At 38.6% G+C, this 15,822-nt stretch overlaps 1 protein-coding gene across 2 annotated transcripts in view; it reads right to left on the bottom strand.

Moving 5' to 3' along the window:
• Positions 1 to 851: 851 nt before the first annotated feature.
• The window catches only part of sh3rf3 (SH3 domain containing ring finger 3), a 159,809-nt gene continuing 144,838 nt past the window's right edge, over positions 852 to 15,822 (bottom strand). The window contains exons 8-10 of one of the 2 annotated variants that reach the window (XM_015383816.1): positions 12,105 to 12,430; positions 7,685 to 8,049; positions 852 to 1,569 (exon numbers count right to left, since the gene is read on the bottom strand). In XM_015383816.1, the coding sequence (XP_015239302.1) occupies positions 1,401 to 1,569; positions 7,685 to 8,049; positions 12,105 to 12,430 (860 nt within the window). In that variant the 3' untranslated portion in view covers positions 852 to 1,400. The remainder of the gene's footprint in view (positions 1,570 to 7,684; positions 8,050 to 12,104; positions 12,431 to 15,822) is intronic. The other variant, XM_015383817.1, reaches the window with a different exon arrangement.

Here is a 15,822-nt window from a genome sequence, read left to right as displayed (position 1 = left end):
TCTGTCCCAGGGCGCCCTCCAAAATGATCAGCATCACTGGTAGAAATGTGTATGGAAACTTTGGATAATATCGTTTTCTATAGCAGTGGCATCATCTCATAATTAAATATTCAGAGAAAAAAAACAACCTTTAGTTTGAGCGTATGATTTTAGAGAGTAGAAGAAATCCCATCAGAGTCTCAATAACTGGTAATTAGGTCTTGGTATTGTGATATGAAGAAAAATGCTTCACTTTCTGTCTTTATTTGGCATTATATTTTGGATATTTGTTATTTAAAAAACATTTTTTTTTTATCTAAAACATTCTGTTATCTTAAAGCAATCAAGGTGTCATGCCCCTTAATGATGTAACAAATAGATGCGTTTGGAAATGCTGTAAATGAGGTGTACAGAGCTTTTCCACATGTATATATACCACACATATATATATATACCAACCTCAAGTGTCTGTTGCAAATAACTCCTTTGGCCCTTTTTAGATAAAAAAAAAAAAAAAAAAGTTTGTTTTCCAAACACATTGCAACTGCCGGCAGATAAAAATTTTGTAATTTCCCTTCCCCACCACACATACGTGCTTTAAAACTTAACAAACTCTGCAAAGAAAATGCAGAAAATCCTCTGAATGGTGTCACAGCTAAACAGTACCAGATCAGAAAGAACATTAAGTTGGAGGTTGGAAAAGCAAAAATTCACAATTGAAGTCGAATGAAGCAGAATGATGAAAAGTGGTCCCTATGTCCTCCGGCAGCCTAAGCCTACAGCAGCAAAACAAGGAAGCTTGTAAGAAAGAATTCAAAAACACATAAAAAAACCGGAGAAAAACATTATCCTTTTTTGGTAAAACTGTACCCCGCCATTGCTGTTTTTGATATCTGCAGCCTTTATGCTCAGTGCTTAAATTTGGGGTTGAATTTATCTAAATAGTTCAATTTGAGATGCTGCCACTGCAATAAACAATAGATTGATTCCAAGGATTGATACACATTACACCAGGGATCCCGGACGCTGTGGAGGGAGCCAGATGTGCTAATTGACGTGTGTGTGATTTAGTTGGACTAATATTGATTTCTGAAAGTTGTTGACAGTAATGATCATTTATGGTTGTTCCAAAGATGTATTTATCTGAAATCTGTGTATTGCTTGACATGTTTAAAAAAAAAAAGAAAGAAAGAAAATTAGAAAATGATTCCTCTCCTTTCATCGTAAAGAGTTAGTTTCTTAAGGCAGGTTAAAAAATAAAATGTACATCTGTATGAATGTTAAATAAGGAAAGGAAAAGTAATCTGAGAAACCGATATGAGCCCAACCTCGTGTGTAGATGCTGCCTGTCTTTGTGTGGCTTGTTTATGTGTGTTTGGCTCAGAGGAAGGAACAAACTCTTTTGCTCTCCTCCTCCCAGCTCAGAAGCTCTCGACAAAGCTGCCGGGAAACAAGCCGGTCTGTCCCGTCCTCTGCAGGGTGCCTTTGTACCACCCGTCCTCCCTCTTCTTATGAACGAACACCACGTCTCCTTCTCGGAGTTCGATCTCTGCCTCACTCTGAGGCGGGTACGGAACGACCACGCGAAACCTGCCAAGACATCATCACACCTTTTAACCACAGTTATGTTTCGTTTTTATTACAATTAAGATGTGTTAATGAGTTTAGGAAATAAATAGCTTATCCTGACACTGGCATGAGGCAACATTCCTAGCACCTATGCTAAATAAAAATAATGATATTTATTTTTGTCATTACAACTGCACATTCTAATGAAATCGGCTTGTGTATTTCTGTACACACTTGTACTTTTGACATGCAGTAGATAAAGCTGTTTTAATTCTTTTTAGAATAAGTAACTCTTAAGCTCTTCTTTCAAGTGCATATAGCTGACAGTAATGATATTTTCTACACTTAAATGCTTCATTCCCCCCCAATGTTCTGCGACATAGCTGTCCCTCTAATTGTGCCCCTGTGTGTAAGATCATGTGTAGGAGCTCCATTAAAGCAATGCATGGTTTATTGTTTTATGTTAGCGTTACAGATTATTTTGGTCATGGTAAGAGATTTTAAAAAGAAGTATAATGGGCAGAAATGTCATGTGAACAGCAGAGCACAAAGCAGAGCATAATTTGTAAATTATAAGATATTCTTTACTTTGGTTTTATAAAGAACAATCTAAAAAATACAGCATGCCTTTGTTTTTAGTTCCCTAATCAAAGTGGTGGTTATTAATTTTAATAAACCAACTGGCTCTACCAAAATATTAGATGAACTTCATATTTATGCAATTTATTTGTATTGCAAAATACTTATTTTTCATGAGGTTAGAAAGGGAACAAACAGCCTCAAAGGGCACAGCAGTCGACCTACAAAAGTCAGACTGAAAGATTATTAATCACACAAGCAGATGGAAAATCCACGGTGACTCTGGAGGAGCTGCAGGGAATAAAAAAAAAGTGGCAATGTTTGCTCTGGTTAGAGATGACCAATAATGTACTTTTTTTTTTTTTTTGCTGACAAACAAAAATTGTATGTTTGATTAAAAATACCACTAAACTTTGCCCTGAAAACACAGTAACCAGATGATCACATGGTATCTGTTAAGGCTGACTGGGGGTTAGAGGAGACAGAAGCAGACATACAAGAGCAGGTATCCCCAAAGTCGGTCCTCGAGGGCCGCTGTCCTGCAGGTTTTAGATGTTTCTCTGCTCCAGCACAGCTGATTTATATTGATAGTTGATAAACAGGCTTTTGCTGAACTGCAACCATCAGAATCAGCTTTGCTAAAGCAGAGAAACCTCTAAAACCTGCAGGACAGCGGCCATCGAGGAACGACTTTGGGGATGCCTGTACAAGAGGAACATGGAAGCACTGATTTATGAATAATTTCTATGTTAGAACAGGTAACATTAAACCAGCTCCATTACTGGATCTCTTTAGGAAAGAGCTCTGAAACGGTTTTCCTGTCAAAATGGACATATGGGAGCACATATAGTTACTCTCAGTAAAAAACTAAACCCGTTACAATGTCTAGGAGAGAAAGAGGACTAAACACTGAATTTCATTATTTATAATGATATAAACTTGTTGACAGCAGTAGCCCAGCTGATGCCTTCCTCTGAATGGTGTCACAGCTAAACAAAGCGCCCGATCAGAAAGAACATAAAATTGGGGGTTGAAAAAACAAAAATTTAGAAATGAAGTAGAGTGAAGCAGAATGATGAAAAATGGACCCTATGTCCTCCAGCAGCCTAACCTTACAGCAGCAAAACAAGGAAGTTTGTAAAAAAGAATTCAAAAGTGATTTAAGCATAATTGAATATTGGTTAGTATTGGAAGAAACCATGTTTAAGGCTGAAAAGAAGTTGTTACTACAAGCGCTGTGCAGTGGGTGGCACTGACGCCTCGCAGCAAGAACATCCAGGTTCATTTTCCAGCCCGGCTCTTTCTGCATGGAGTTTGCATGTTCTCCCTGAGCATGTGTGGGTTCTCTCCAGGTATTCCAGCTTCCTACTACAGTCCCAAATTGAACTTAGGTGTGAATGGTGAATGGTTGTTTGTCTCTGTGTTGCCCTGCAATGGACTGGCGACCTGTCCAGGGTGTATCCTGCCTCTGGTCAGTAGACAGCTGGAGATAGGCACCAGCATCCCTCATGACCCCGCTTGGGATAAGAGTGACAGAAGATGGATGGTCTTGCTACAAAGCATCAGGTAAGAGGGTGAAGTTGAACGTTTTAGATTTTTATTCATTTAGAATCTTAAATCTTTACATTTTCTCTTCACAGTAGTTATTTTTTACTGTTTCACATAAAATAGAACAAAAACACATAGAAGCTTGTGGTTGGAACTTGAGATAAATGAAAAGCAAAAGGGGTAGAGGAGGCATTTGTAAAGATCCGTTGGTGCAGCAATAAGGACAAATATTCATACTTTTATATTTAAATGTGTCCAATACAGAAATCTGATCTAGACAGAAAAGAGTTATTGTTTATCAAAGTGCCTCTGGGTGCTCATGCTTTAGTTATCACTTTCCCTCTCAGGACTGTTTTAAACCTTGCTGCCAAATTTCTCCAACCAAATATTTCACAAAGCTGTTTAAAGATATTTCCTGTCATTTGCAGATGTAGACTCATGTATATGATTTTAAATGTGCTGTTACTGAGCTAGAAATATCTTTGTTTGTCTTCATCTGCACAGTAAAGGCCGTTACATACTCCATAAGACGCAAGGAATGTTTACTCGCTTCCACAGCTGCGCCAACAAAACCACCAAGTTCTTGCAACCCTTCTTGAGTTATCCTGATAAGGGTTGATCTGCAGAGTGTGAGAGAGCTGATGGTGTAGGGGCTTTGTTCGAACAAAAACTTGATTTGTTAGTTAATAATAATATAATAATTGAACTTTATTGATCTCACGTTGGAGAAATTTTCCTCTGCATTTAATCCATCCCGTTGGACAACAGTGGGCTACCATTGTGTGGCGCCCGGGGAGCAGTGTGGGGTTAAGGGTCTTGCTCAGAGACCCAGAGTGTCAGTCTTTGGGAGTGGGGCTCAAACTCAGAACCTCAGGATTCCAAGCTCTCTGTCCAAACCACTAGGCTGCCACTCCCTCTAGTTCTGTTGTCCTGTTTAAACACTTATCTTTTTAGGTCAATTTTCCCTCTTTTTCTATCTTTCAGCACTTACAAGGCAGGATGAAGATAATAGGGGTAATGCTCTGCTACATTAAGAACTTGGTATTTCACATTGAATAGAGCAAATGTAACTCTAGCCATAATCAAAATAATTGACTCAAATTTCAAATGGCTATGAAAATAAGTAAAACCTGATCCATATGTTATGCCACCACCCACAGATTCAGTGTGTTTAGTTTCAATTGTTTATTAAATGTCTGCTTAGTTCCTCGTCCTGCCGTATATCTCATTAGTTTCACAGAAGCTCAGTTACATAACAAAAGAGTTTATACAATTTCCAATCTGCCTTTAATAGCTGCTAAAAGTATTATAATGATGAATTGGAAAAAGCCATAAATGAAATCATTTTGACAAAAAAATGGTAGTATAAATGTTCTGATTTGCTAACAATGGAACAAAATACTCAGGGCCAAAACACTACAAATATACTCTCAACAAAGGTTTAAGGAACACCTGTGCACTAATCATGGTGTCTAATCACAATCTTGATGGTACACCTGTGAGGTGGGATGGATCATCTCAGCAAAGGAGAAGTGCTCCCTATCACAGATTTGGGCTGAATTCAAATTCATGGGATGCGTCATCTGAAGGCCAGATTCGTAGGCCGATTACGTAATAGCGCAGCGCCGAGGCCTGGTGAGATTCCAAGACTCCTTGTTATGCGGCCGACAAATGCGTCCTTCTTTTTGCCAGATTTGAAGGATGGGTCCGGTGTATCCAGTGGATATCCCGTGATTCATTGTGTGTCCAAGCAAACCGGCTGCTCTGTGCTCAGAGGAAAAAGGTACCTGGCGCCGAACAGTGGTGAATATTGGAAGTGCAGTTTAATATAATACAAGTATGTGAATAGTTCCATCTGAAATGAATGAAAATAGCTTTTTAAATGGTTATTTAATGATTTATCTAAATGTTTTATTTGTTACTTTGTAAATGGGTTTGGCTGTAATTTAAAGTTGTAGGGAAGCGGCTGTTCCAACCGTTGCATTTCTGAATTCTCCCGAGCGGTGCCCGACTTTACACGAATCAATGAAGTGAATGTGATTGGTCGACTATCAAGGGGGCGGGATTGTTGTGATAGAAGGTTCGCAAGCACATTTGGTTGTGGCAGGTTTCTTGGAAGCATCTTGCAAACCAGTTAGCAACTTAGTGCTAGTAGGTTCCCAATGGGAAATTCCATTGGGACCAAGTAGCACTAAATTGGTGACTTAGCAACGACACTGTCAAAGAACGCTATGGACAGAGGAAACATGCAAGAGGAGGAGAGTTTTGTGTTGGAGGTCGTGGATGAGTTTCCTCCGTCATACATTTTTTATTTAGAGGAGGAAAGCGGGGACGAAGATGTTGTGGAAGAGGACGCCAGGGCGGCAGAAGCTTGGTTTGATGTAGAAGGTTTACAGTCGTACATGTTTGAGCCCTTGCTTCGCTACGCTGCCAGGTCTGTTAGCTCTACGCCTGCTGAAGACACAGACGTCCATCCCCATGAACACTGGGACAGATGACAGTTGATATATGATTGGCCGAATTTAGGTGTACAAGTTGACGTATAACTACAGTAACTGGCCTGCATAAAATAATGGAAAAAAAAAAAACTCACAGATTTTAAGACAGGATTTTATTTTTATAGAAATTTTCTAACTTTTGGGACAATATCGTCTGATAAAGACTACATTTATATACATGTTTAAGCCAGAATGATTTGACATTTTAATATGACTCCCCTACGACTTTAAGAGATTTTTGCAGATATATTTTTTATACATACATTGTTTAGATTGACTTATATCTTCCTACCCATTTTATATCATTGTATTTGCTTTTATTTGTCATGCTCCCGGTGGTTGTCACCACTGTGTATTCTCGTGACTATAGTATTTTTTTTGTTCACTTTACAATAAAAACAAGGGAAAAAAATTGACATTTTTTTTTTTTAAAGTTGGGTATTTTATTCTGCTTTGTGTGTCAACTCTCACGGCTCTAGGCGACAGAGAGTACTGGCGATGGTTTAGCCGCAGAAGGCTAGACCTGTTTGAATTCACAGCCAAAACTCTTCCAGTCTCCTTATTTTAATGGACTTCGAAAGACCCAGTCCAGGTAGACCGCGTCTTTGGAAGACCCAGTCCATGAATTCCAGTTCTGGAAATTAGAACTTATTAGACTGGTTTGTGAACAATATTCGGAAATGGTTATATTGTGTATGTGGAAAACATTTTAGTTCTTTGAGCTCATATCATAAAAAATTATGTTTGTTGAGCGTACAGTTTGAACAAATCTGAAACATTGTGTATGAGCTCTGAGTAAAATTATTAAAGTTATCTCAACCCCACTGCTTTTACTATAGTATTCTACAGTTACATAACAGATCTGACAGAATAAAAGTGCAAAAGGGTAACATATCATTTAAAACATCAGGGAAGACAGCCCATGCTTCAATCACATAATACGTTCAGCAAAGGTTACAACTTCTCTCAACTTTGATCTGCCTCTCCTTGTTGCAGATGTACCTTTTTGGTTATTGCTGCTTGTTCTCTACTCATCATCAACTTTAGTGTGATTGTTCAGGAGTTAGGTGGCCGAAGGCGGAAATGATTCCCCCTTTTGTTTGATATTCCTACTTTTTTTAACAGGTGCAGAAATCTATTATGCTTGTTGTTTTAAAAGATCAAACAGGTCACCTACGTTAACGTTTTTCTCCTATTTGTTCTGCCATTGCAAATAAGGAATCTTCTTCCTCCTCTGCTTTACACATGTTGGTCTCCTTCTCCTCCTTCTTTATCAATCTGAAAAATGCCCCCACTGCCATTTTGTTGTGTTTTGCAGGTGTGACATAAACTACAGCAGATGGGCCTTTCTAATGGTTCTGCAGCTGATTTTTTTTTGTGAAGTATGAATAGCCCATCAAAATTAGCTCTTCTTGTTCTTGTCAACTTAAGAAAAGGAACAATTCTCTCGGTTCTGATAGAGTATGTAACAAGCTTTACCGTGCATGTGTGCATGTTTTAAAGGGACCCACCTCTCTCTTGACAAAGGTTTGGGCTCAGGCCGCAGGACCATTAAAGCGCTGCCTGCACGTGTAGCAGGGGGCGACATGGGGAAGTTGGTATCCAGGGAGCCGGACTTCCTGTGTAGCGGCTCCAGCCCTATTGCTCCTGGCATATCGCTCTCAATGGGGCACGAGCCGGCTCGGCCCTGTGACGACAATGGACAGGAGCCCGAGCGGCCATGGTAGTGAAGGTGGTGAGGGTGGTGGGTTGGCTCGGCGCCCTGGCCTCCCAGCGAGGGGTCGTGTGTGGGGGGAGAGGACGGCGGCGAGCGGGCTTTCTTTTTGGCTGCAGCCCCCGATAAGAGCTTCAGCAAACCTGCTGCTTTCCTCTCCTTCTGAGGATGGACAGAGAGAAGGAAATGAAAGTTAGAGCTGGAAAACTAGCACATTAAAAACATGGATTAAAGAGATTAAAAACAATAAAAAAACATGGTAAAAGTTCACCTCATTATATCAAGGAAGGAAGGAAGGAAGGAAGGAAGGAAGGAAGGAAGGAAGGAAGGAAGGAAGGAAGGAAGGAAGGACAATCATAAAATCTAGTAAAATCCCCAGAAGATAAAAATGAAATTAGATAAAAGGGTTTTTAATACAGAAATTTGAGCCTAATGAAAGTAATGAATTAAGAACTGGGATATATTGAAACAAATTTTGTGCTTTAATATGTGTATTTTTTTAGTATTAGTGAGGCTTTTTAATAATAAAGAATAATACGAATAATAATAAAGAAAGCTTCTCCAACTACATGCCTTGGGATCATTAATAATTTGAGAAATGGAAAGAGAACAAAGTTTTCTGTCGATAACAGGATGGCTACCCTAAGTAAAAAGGAGATGATCTGTCTTTTTTTAGCTTTCATCCTGTATTATGGATTGCTGTGGATTTGGAAATGCTGACAGCCTTTGAAAAATCTGAATACTAAGGAAGTAATCTGGATTCTGTAGAAAATACAGAGTTTTATTGGTGCTAACTGATGGTTTGCTTATAATGTCCATTTAAATGGTCAACTCCAAAAAAATGTTTTTTGTTCTACAAACATAAAGCCAGGTTTAATTGTGTCTGTTCTTTTCTACATAAGATTTAACATCACCTTTAAATTCTGGTTAAAATAATAAAATACCATTATATAATTCTTCATAGTTTATTTGAATAGGCTAAAAGCAGCATCAGTGTCGGCAGGTTTTAGGAACCGCATTGGAAACCCAGATGAATTCTTCTCCGGTTTATAAATTCTTCTTGTTCTTTAAAGAAAGCAGAACTGGGAACCGTGCAATGTGAAATGTCTTTGCAAACACAAGCAGGTTTATTGATGCTGGCTGCGGAGAAAGTCCAGGGGAAATTTTACTGAAATATTTCAGCCTAATGATCTTCCAAACAACATTTTACAGATCATTTCATTGACTGACATTCATTACACAGTAATGGTAACGATTGTTTGTTGAAGCATAATTAGCTGATATATTCATCTGTCAAATGCAAAACAAACAACCGAATCAACTACTCTGATGTCAGTACTTGGCATTCTTCCCAAGATCCTAATAAAACAACCCACACAGCGTAGCTGATGAAAACCAAAACAAAAAGCATCACTGCAAACGATCCACATTCCTCAAACGCAGCCTTACAGAGGAGGGATGGCACAGGAACAAGTGCCCCAGCAAGCACTCAGAGAGAGTGTGAAAACATTTTGACTCAGCAGGATTACAACCAAAAGCCAAATGCATCCCCTGCTCTCCAAAGATAGCAGAGCAAGCTATCTTTGAAGAGCATTCGCTTTGAAAATATGTCCTTTTCTCCAAATACAGACATTTTAATGTTTCCGACCTGCTGTCCCCTTATCAAACACAAAGCATTTATTGCTTGCTGTTAGAATAATGCACAGATGCTTGGATAGTGGCACGGCAGTAAAACATGCAAAAACAGAAAAAAATACTCCCAGCTTTGGCAGCACATGTTCGCTTCCTGTAAAAACAACAGACTGAATGCTAATTTCAGAGATGGCAGGTAAACAATAGAAAACAAAGAGAACGTGGTGAGACAAAGGAAGAATTTAGAAAAGAGAGAAGTGGTTTGGGGAAGAAAAGAAGAGGGAAGAAAAACAGTAAAGAGGAGAAAGGGAAGGAAAACAAGATTAAAAAGAAAAGGTGTTTTATTGAGAGAGATAGAAGAAGAAGAAGGGATGTTGATTGAAGACGACACAAAGAGTGATTCATCACTTCATCTCTTTTTTCATCTGCTCGCTTATAGGTTTAATCCACCTTCTGTGATTAGATGTGCTTCTCTATAAATGTCTGTTTATGGATATTTCTTTATAGATCTCACGCAGACACACACTGCTGTTTCTAAATCAACCACCAGAGAGCAGCATTCCCTCACATGTAACCCTCCAAACCACCATTCTGCTTCATCCATTTGTTTTTGTCTTTTTTTTGCCTTTAATGTATAACCAAAGCAGAATGTTTTGAAAGCAAACAGTATACGGAAAGAAAATCTCATATTTGATTGTATATGATGAAGTTCCAGCTCCATGTTTGGAAATCAAGAGTCACCGGCTGAGGGTTGATACAATTAGTGGAGCGGATGCTGGATAAAGAGAGGAAATCCAAGTAAAATCCAGGAATAAAATGGGATTACACCTGAAGAACTGTTCTATTTCGATGGTTTATGCCAACCTCATGCTTTAACATGCCTTAAAAACCAAGATGGCAGCATTTTGCAACTGCTTTCCAGCCAATCTGGACACTGTTAATAAAAAGTAATGAACAAAACAAAACACTTGAAAAAAGCAGGTTAGTTTAAATGGAAACTAAGGCCTGCAGTATCTAAGCCATCTCCACCACGTTTCCTGGCATGCATCAACCTTTTAGAGGTCCTGAAATCCTCTGAGCACTCTCAACAGCTTTTTTTCCTTGGCAGCTGCCCCGTGAGTACAGACTTTTTGGAAACCGGTGCTTCCAAAAACCCTGTATCCAGACCAATATGGTCTGTAAGAGCAGCTGTGCTCCAGACAGCATGTCAAACACTGATTTAACCTAAACTGTGTCAGCATAGCTGCTTTGTCATTTCCGCTGAAGCAAAGAGTGACTGTGTGAGGGCCACACTTAACTTCAGACCCATTATCTCTCCTTTCAACTGCTCAAAGCAGTAAAAGCATAATATGGTGGGAAGACTTTGACTTAATCATATAGTAATAGTTTTAGGAGATAAATTTATTTCATTTAAGGATTGTTACTTATTCTGCAGTAATAAATGGACTTGTGGAGGGCAGGATAGAGGGATAGATGGATGGACAAATGAACAAATAGGCTGATGGATGTGAGGAGGGACATCTAGATGCATCTATGGATGGATATACATTTTAACAAGATTTACTGGTAATAAACATTTAATTTAAGCCAATTTTATTTAAAAAGCACTTAAAAAGAAGCAGCCACCGACCAAAGTGCTGAGCAACAAGAACAGTAAACATCATAATTTTAAACAATAAAATAATTAACATAATCAAAGTAAAAGCAGCAGCAAAGAAATTAAGACAGGAGTTAAAAATAAAAAATATATGGTTTTAAAAGGCTATCATATTCCTTTTAAAGATATGCCCTTTCCAGGCTCCTGTGTTGAATTTCAGCGGTTGGATACAAGAATTACCGACCTCACATTTTGTAAGATGACCAAAATGTGGGGCATACTGTAACTCAGATTCCAGCTTTTACAGGAGGATTCCAGGCTATCTCTGATGTAAACAAAGCCTCTGCATGCTGTTCCACAGTCAATGAGCTGTTTGTCAGGCAGCCATGTCGTTAGATTAGCTGTCCCAGAGAGTGAAGCCAGCAGAGAAACAAATGGAGCTGAGACAAATGCAAGCTTTCCACAGCATCCTTCACTGCCGCTGCCCGAGGGTCCGCTGAACAGTTGTACCGAATCCCTGGGCAAATGACACTAAGCAAGTCTACACAGGCAGTGCATGCACACACGCAGACTGAGACCTGCACAATACAGACCTACAAACACAAGGAGGTTTGATAAAAACCTCTTCCAGTTGGAGGGTTCATTAAACCAAAAGGGACAAGAAATACTGGGAGAATAAACATTAGCACAAGGTGCTTGCCTTTTTAAAAATTGTCATAGGCTTAAATCATTTTTGAGAAATTCATGCCAACATGATGAAAAGATTTTTGTTTTTATTTTGAAACACTATTTTATACACATAAACATACATTTAGTATGTGTTAAATGTGTAATTTTACTGGTTTCTGTTAAATCAAAAAGTATATGAATTAATTAATTAATTTATTGTCTTTCCTTTAGTTGCTGGTAAAAAAAATAAATCAAGAACTTCAAATATGTAAGTATGGTGAAAAGGATTTTCTTTTATTTTAAGTGGGACAAGGCTTACCTTCTCCACTTTGGGTGCCAGGGCACCCTGGGGTGAAGCGTGGGAGGGACCAGGAGAAGGCGGCTGCAGCGGACTGGCTGGCTCCCCGTTCAGGAACACCGCTGAGACGTTGGGAGGTGTGAGACAGGAGAGAGGGGAAGAGAGGGGGAGGATGGGTCTTGAAGCTGGGGAGGACAGTGGGGAGGGGCCTAAACTGGGTCCTGGTGACACCATGGAGAGGGGACGACCCGACTGGCCAGGGCAACGTGAGGGAGAGGAGCTCTGAGGACGAAGAGGGGAGATTGCCACAGCTGGACGCTCTGGACTCCCAGCAGGAGGACTGTGGACTAAAACACAAATAAAACAATGTTTCACTAAGATGGACAGAGTTTAGATTGTACTATTTGAAACAATCACCATTAATAATCTGTTTTGTAATTTACTGCAGCAATTGTTATTAAGACATTTTTGTTTTTACAGAGATGCATTTAGGGAAATGGTTGTTTGGGGACACATTGGTAAGAAATTAAAATAAAGCTACTGTTAAATAGTCAAAGAAGGAAAGTCAATAGTTAAACAGAGCAGAATGAAAAAACAATTTCTTGTCTATTTGCTCTGTTAAAAAGACAAAAAGGAAGCACATAACCCTATGTGAGTTGGTTGGCCATGCAACAAAAATCCAAACTCAGTTCTGCTTTGCTCCTTATCAGAACTTCTAGGAAAATACTGGCAAGGCAAAAACTATTCATTACTCTTGGAAATATTGACTTAGAGTTACTTTATTCAACCAGAGAGTATTTTTTTAAATGGAAATGACACAGATATCAAACAAAAAGTACAAAAGTGTAAATGTATACCCTCTGCAGCTTCACAGTCTATAGAAAATATACAAAGTTCTATACAATTTCAAAATGTCCAGGCCTTTTTAAAGAATCCTATTTATCCTGATGAAATAACAGATGAGAGAAAGGGTGAGTTAAAAATTATGGCTAAGATATGGGGGTTACTGAGGAATGGCTGCTGTGCAATTTGCCTAAGTCAGGAAAGGGCAATAAGGCTTTACATAAATGACTCCAGATACCAGATGCTATGTGCATTTTTATTAAAATAGAGCCATCATAAAAACAAAAAGATGTATCAGAGTTGGGCAAACCTCAAAATGTCACCTTTGAGGTAAGAAAGAGTCCAAGGATTACCATTAAGGACCCTCGATAGACCATAAAATCTAGACGTGTGTGTGTGTGTATATATATATATAGATATATATATATATATATATATAGATAGATAGATAGATAGATAGATAGATAGATAGATATATTATCTATTTTAAAAAGTGCTGCTTCTGTAGCCAAATTTCAGTTTAGTTAATATATTTTACATGAATACATTCTCTTAATTTTAAGTGCCTATATCATGCAAAACCAACTATTTGGGGCTTTTAGTTAATTATAATACTTTTCCTCAATTAAAATCGAGGCCAGAGTGTAATTTTTCATGTCTTTTACTCATGCTTGTCTAAGTGATCCTCTTAAAATCTGCTCTCTTTACAGCAGCCCCTCCATCCTGAAGAAACATGTGCTCATCCCTGCTATACATAGAGCTGTGTTTATTTTCCCTCTTCAAGAAGCAGCTACCTTGATTGTTTCCCAATAAACAACAGGCCCCCTCCTCTGATCAGTGATCATTTCTGTTGTGGTAGGGGGGAGGTAGCAGTGAAGGCAAGTGTCTTACCATGGACTAAAAAAAAACAGCACCTGACAACTAGTATAACAAATTATTACTGCCTAATACTGTCAAAGGCATTTTTAACATATTTATGGCTATAGTTAACTTTGAATGGCCTAAACAACATAAAAAAGTAAGTAAGTAATGTTTATTTATATGGCACCTTTCACAGACATAGAGGTCACAAAGTGCTTCACAAAATTAAAATACATTTACAGTCACAAAAGACATGGTCATAAAACAACCCTTAATCTATTGGAATTAAAATGTTTTCTTAAACCAATAGATTTTCACTTCACTATTAAAAATATCAATAGAATCAAGTTAACGCAAGGAAGTCTGAAGATCGTTCCAGAGCGCCGGCGCGACCGCCTGAAAGGAGCGTTCTCCCCTGATGCTGCAATGAGTACAAGGGACCATGAGCAGGTTCTGGTCCTGAGACCTCAGCCTCCGTGGGGGGGTATAAGGAAACAACAAGTCTTTAACGTAGGAGGGAGCCTGACCATGCAAAACCCTGAAGGTCAGAACCAGGATTTTAAACTGGGAGCCAATGAAGAGTTTTTACAATCGGCGTAATATGGGCCCTTCTGAGCAATTATATATATATATATATATATATATAAAAAAAAATACAACTTTATTAATTTAATTGAATATTCCCTTGAAAACAAAAAACTGAAGTATAAAGCATCCTGAGTTTAAAACACTATTCTGAATGCTTAAATTTGTAAAAACAAAATCCACATAAACATTAAATCAAAGCCTTGGGTTTTTCAGCCACCTGCTCCACAGCAGTAGACTACATAAAAAAAATCCCTCAGAGAGGTCAGCTGGTCATGTGATAAAACCGCTAAATGCCCGAACTGTACACGTACTTTATTTTATAATTGACAGCAGATGTGAGTCTGTGTGTGTCTGTAAGTGTGTTGTTCGAGAAGACACAAAGAAACAAGAGAAAAAGGAAGAAAAGAGTGGAAAGAAGTGGGGAGAGAAATGAGAATCTCTGTCATTACAGCTCCATAAAACAAAAAGAACAGTGATGTCATTCGGCTGTGTGCTTGTCGGTCGGTGTGCACACGTCTGTGTGTGAGCGTGTTATTCTTGGCAGTGCTCTCTGAGTGTGTACTCTCCAGCCTTCCCAGAGAGACCTTCACCATTATTTTCTCAGAGGGAGAAAGAAACGACACAAAGAGAAGGAGAGAAAGGGGTATTGAAAAGATGAATAGACTCCGAGTGGAAAGCAAGGTTGATATGATCTAGACCTTGCACTGATGCAACACTGTGCATGTGCGTATGACGGCTTGTAGCACAAACCGTAACACGTAAAGATCAGAGCACGGTGTGTTTGTGTTTTTTACATGTGGGCTTAGCTTGCATGTTTGCATGGATAGAGTAACACTGTTGCTAAATCATCCTGAGTAATGAAATGCTCTTCAAACCAAATCGAAAAACTTCAACTAGGTTCCTCCAACAATTTAAACTTATTCTCTTTAAAGCTAAACAAATGTGAAGCCTGTAGTTTGCACAAAGTATTATGATTTGAGGTTAGCATTTTTCTGTTGCGTTTTCTAAAGTTCTTGTCATCTATCATGTCTGAATAGGTCTTGCCATATTTTGTTGTTGGTTTTACCATGTTACATTTCCCTTTGCTTATAATTGAGATTTTCATATAATTATGCATGTTGTCCCTGATTATTCAAGTGTTTATGTGCACATTTAGGGCCTTATCTTCAAAAGACTTGCATGTATTAAAACAGATTTTCACAGAAGGTCAATAGTGATTCGCATGTCTACATGGACACGGAAATGTTTTTTTGTTGGTGTACCTGAATGAATCTACAGATCGTTTTCCAAAGATCAAACCTGAGCAAAACTATTATCTGTGTGCATGTGAATATACTTTTACTTTCAGAAATGATAAAAGTAGAATAGGTCAACACAGATTAAAGGAATAGTACACCCAAAACATGATTAGCCTTCATTTTCTACTCACTCCCATGCTGAACAACAC

This window comes from Cyprinodon variegatus, unplaced genomic scaffold, assembly GCF_000732505.1.
Source record: "Cyprinodon variegatus isolate N-32 unplaced genomic scaffold, C_variegatus-1.0 Scaffold295, whole genome shotgun sequence".
In the NCBI taxonomy this organism is placed as follows: domain Eukaryota; kingdom Metazoa; phylum Chordata; class Actinopteri; order Cyprinodontiformes; family Cyprinodontidae; genus Cyprinodon; species Cyprinodon variegatus.
Note: the sequence above shows the minus strand (reverse complement) of the source record. Positions and strands in the feature narration are given on the sequence as shown.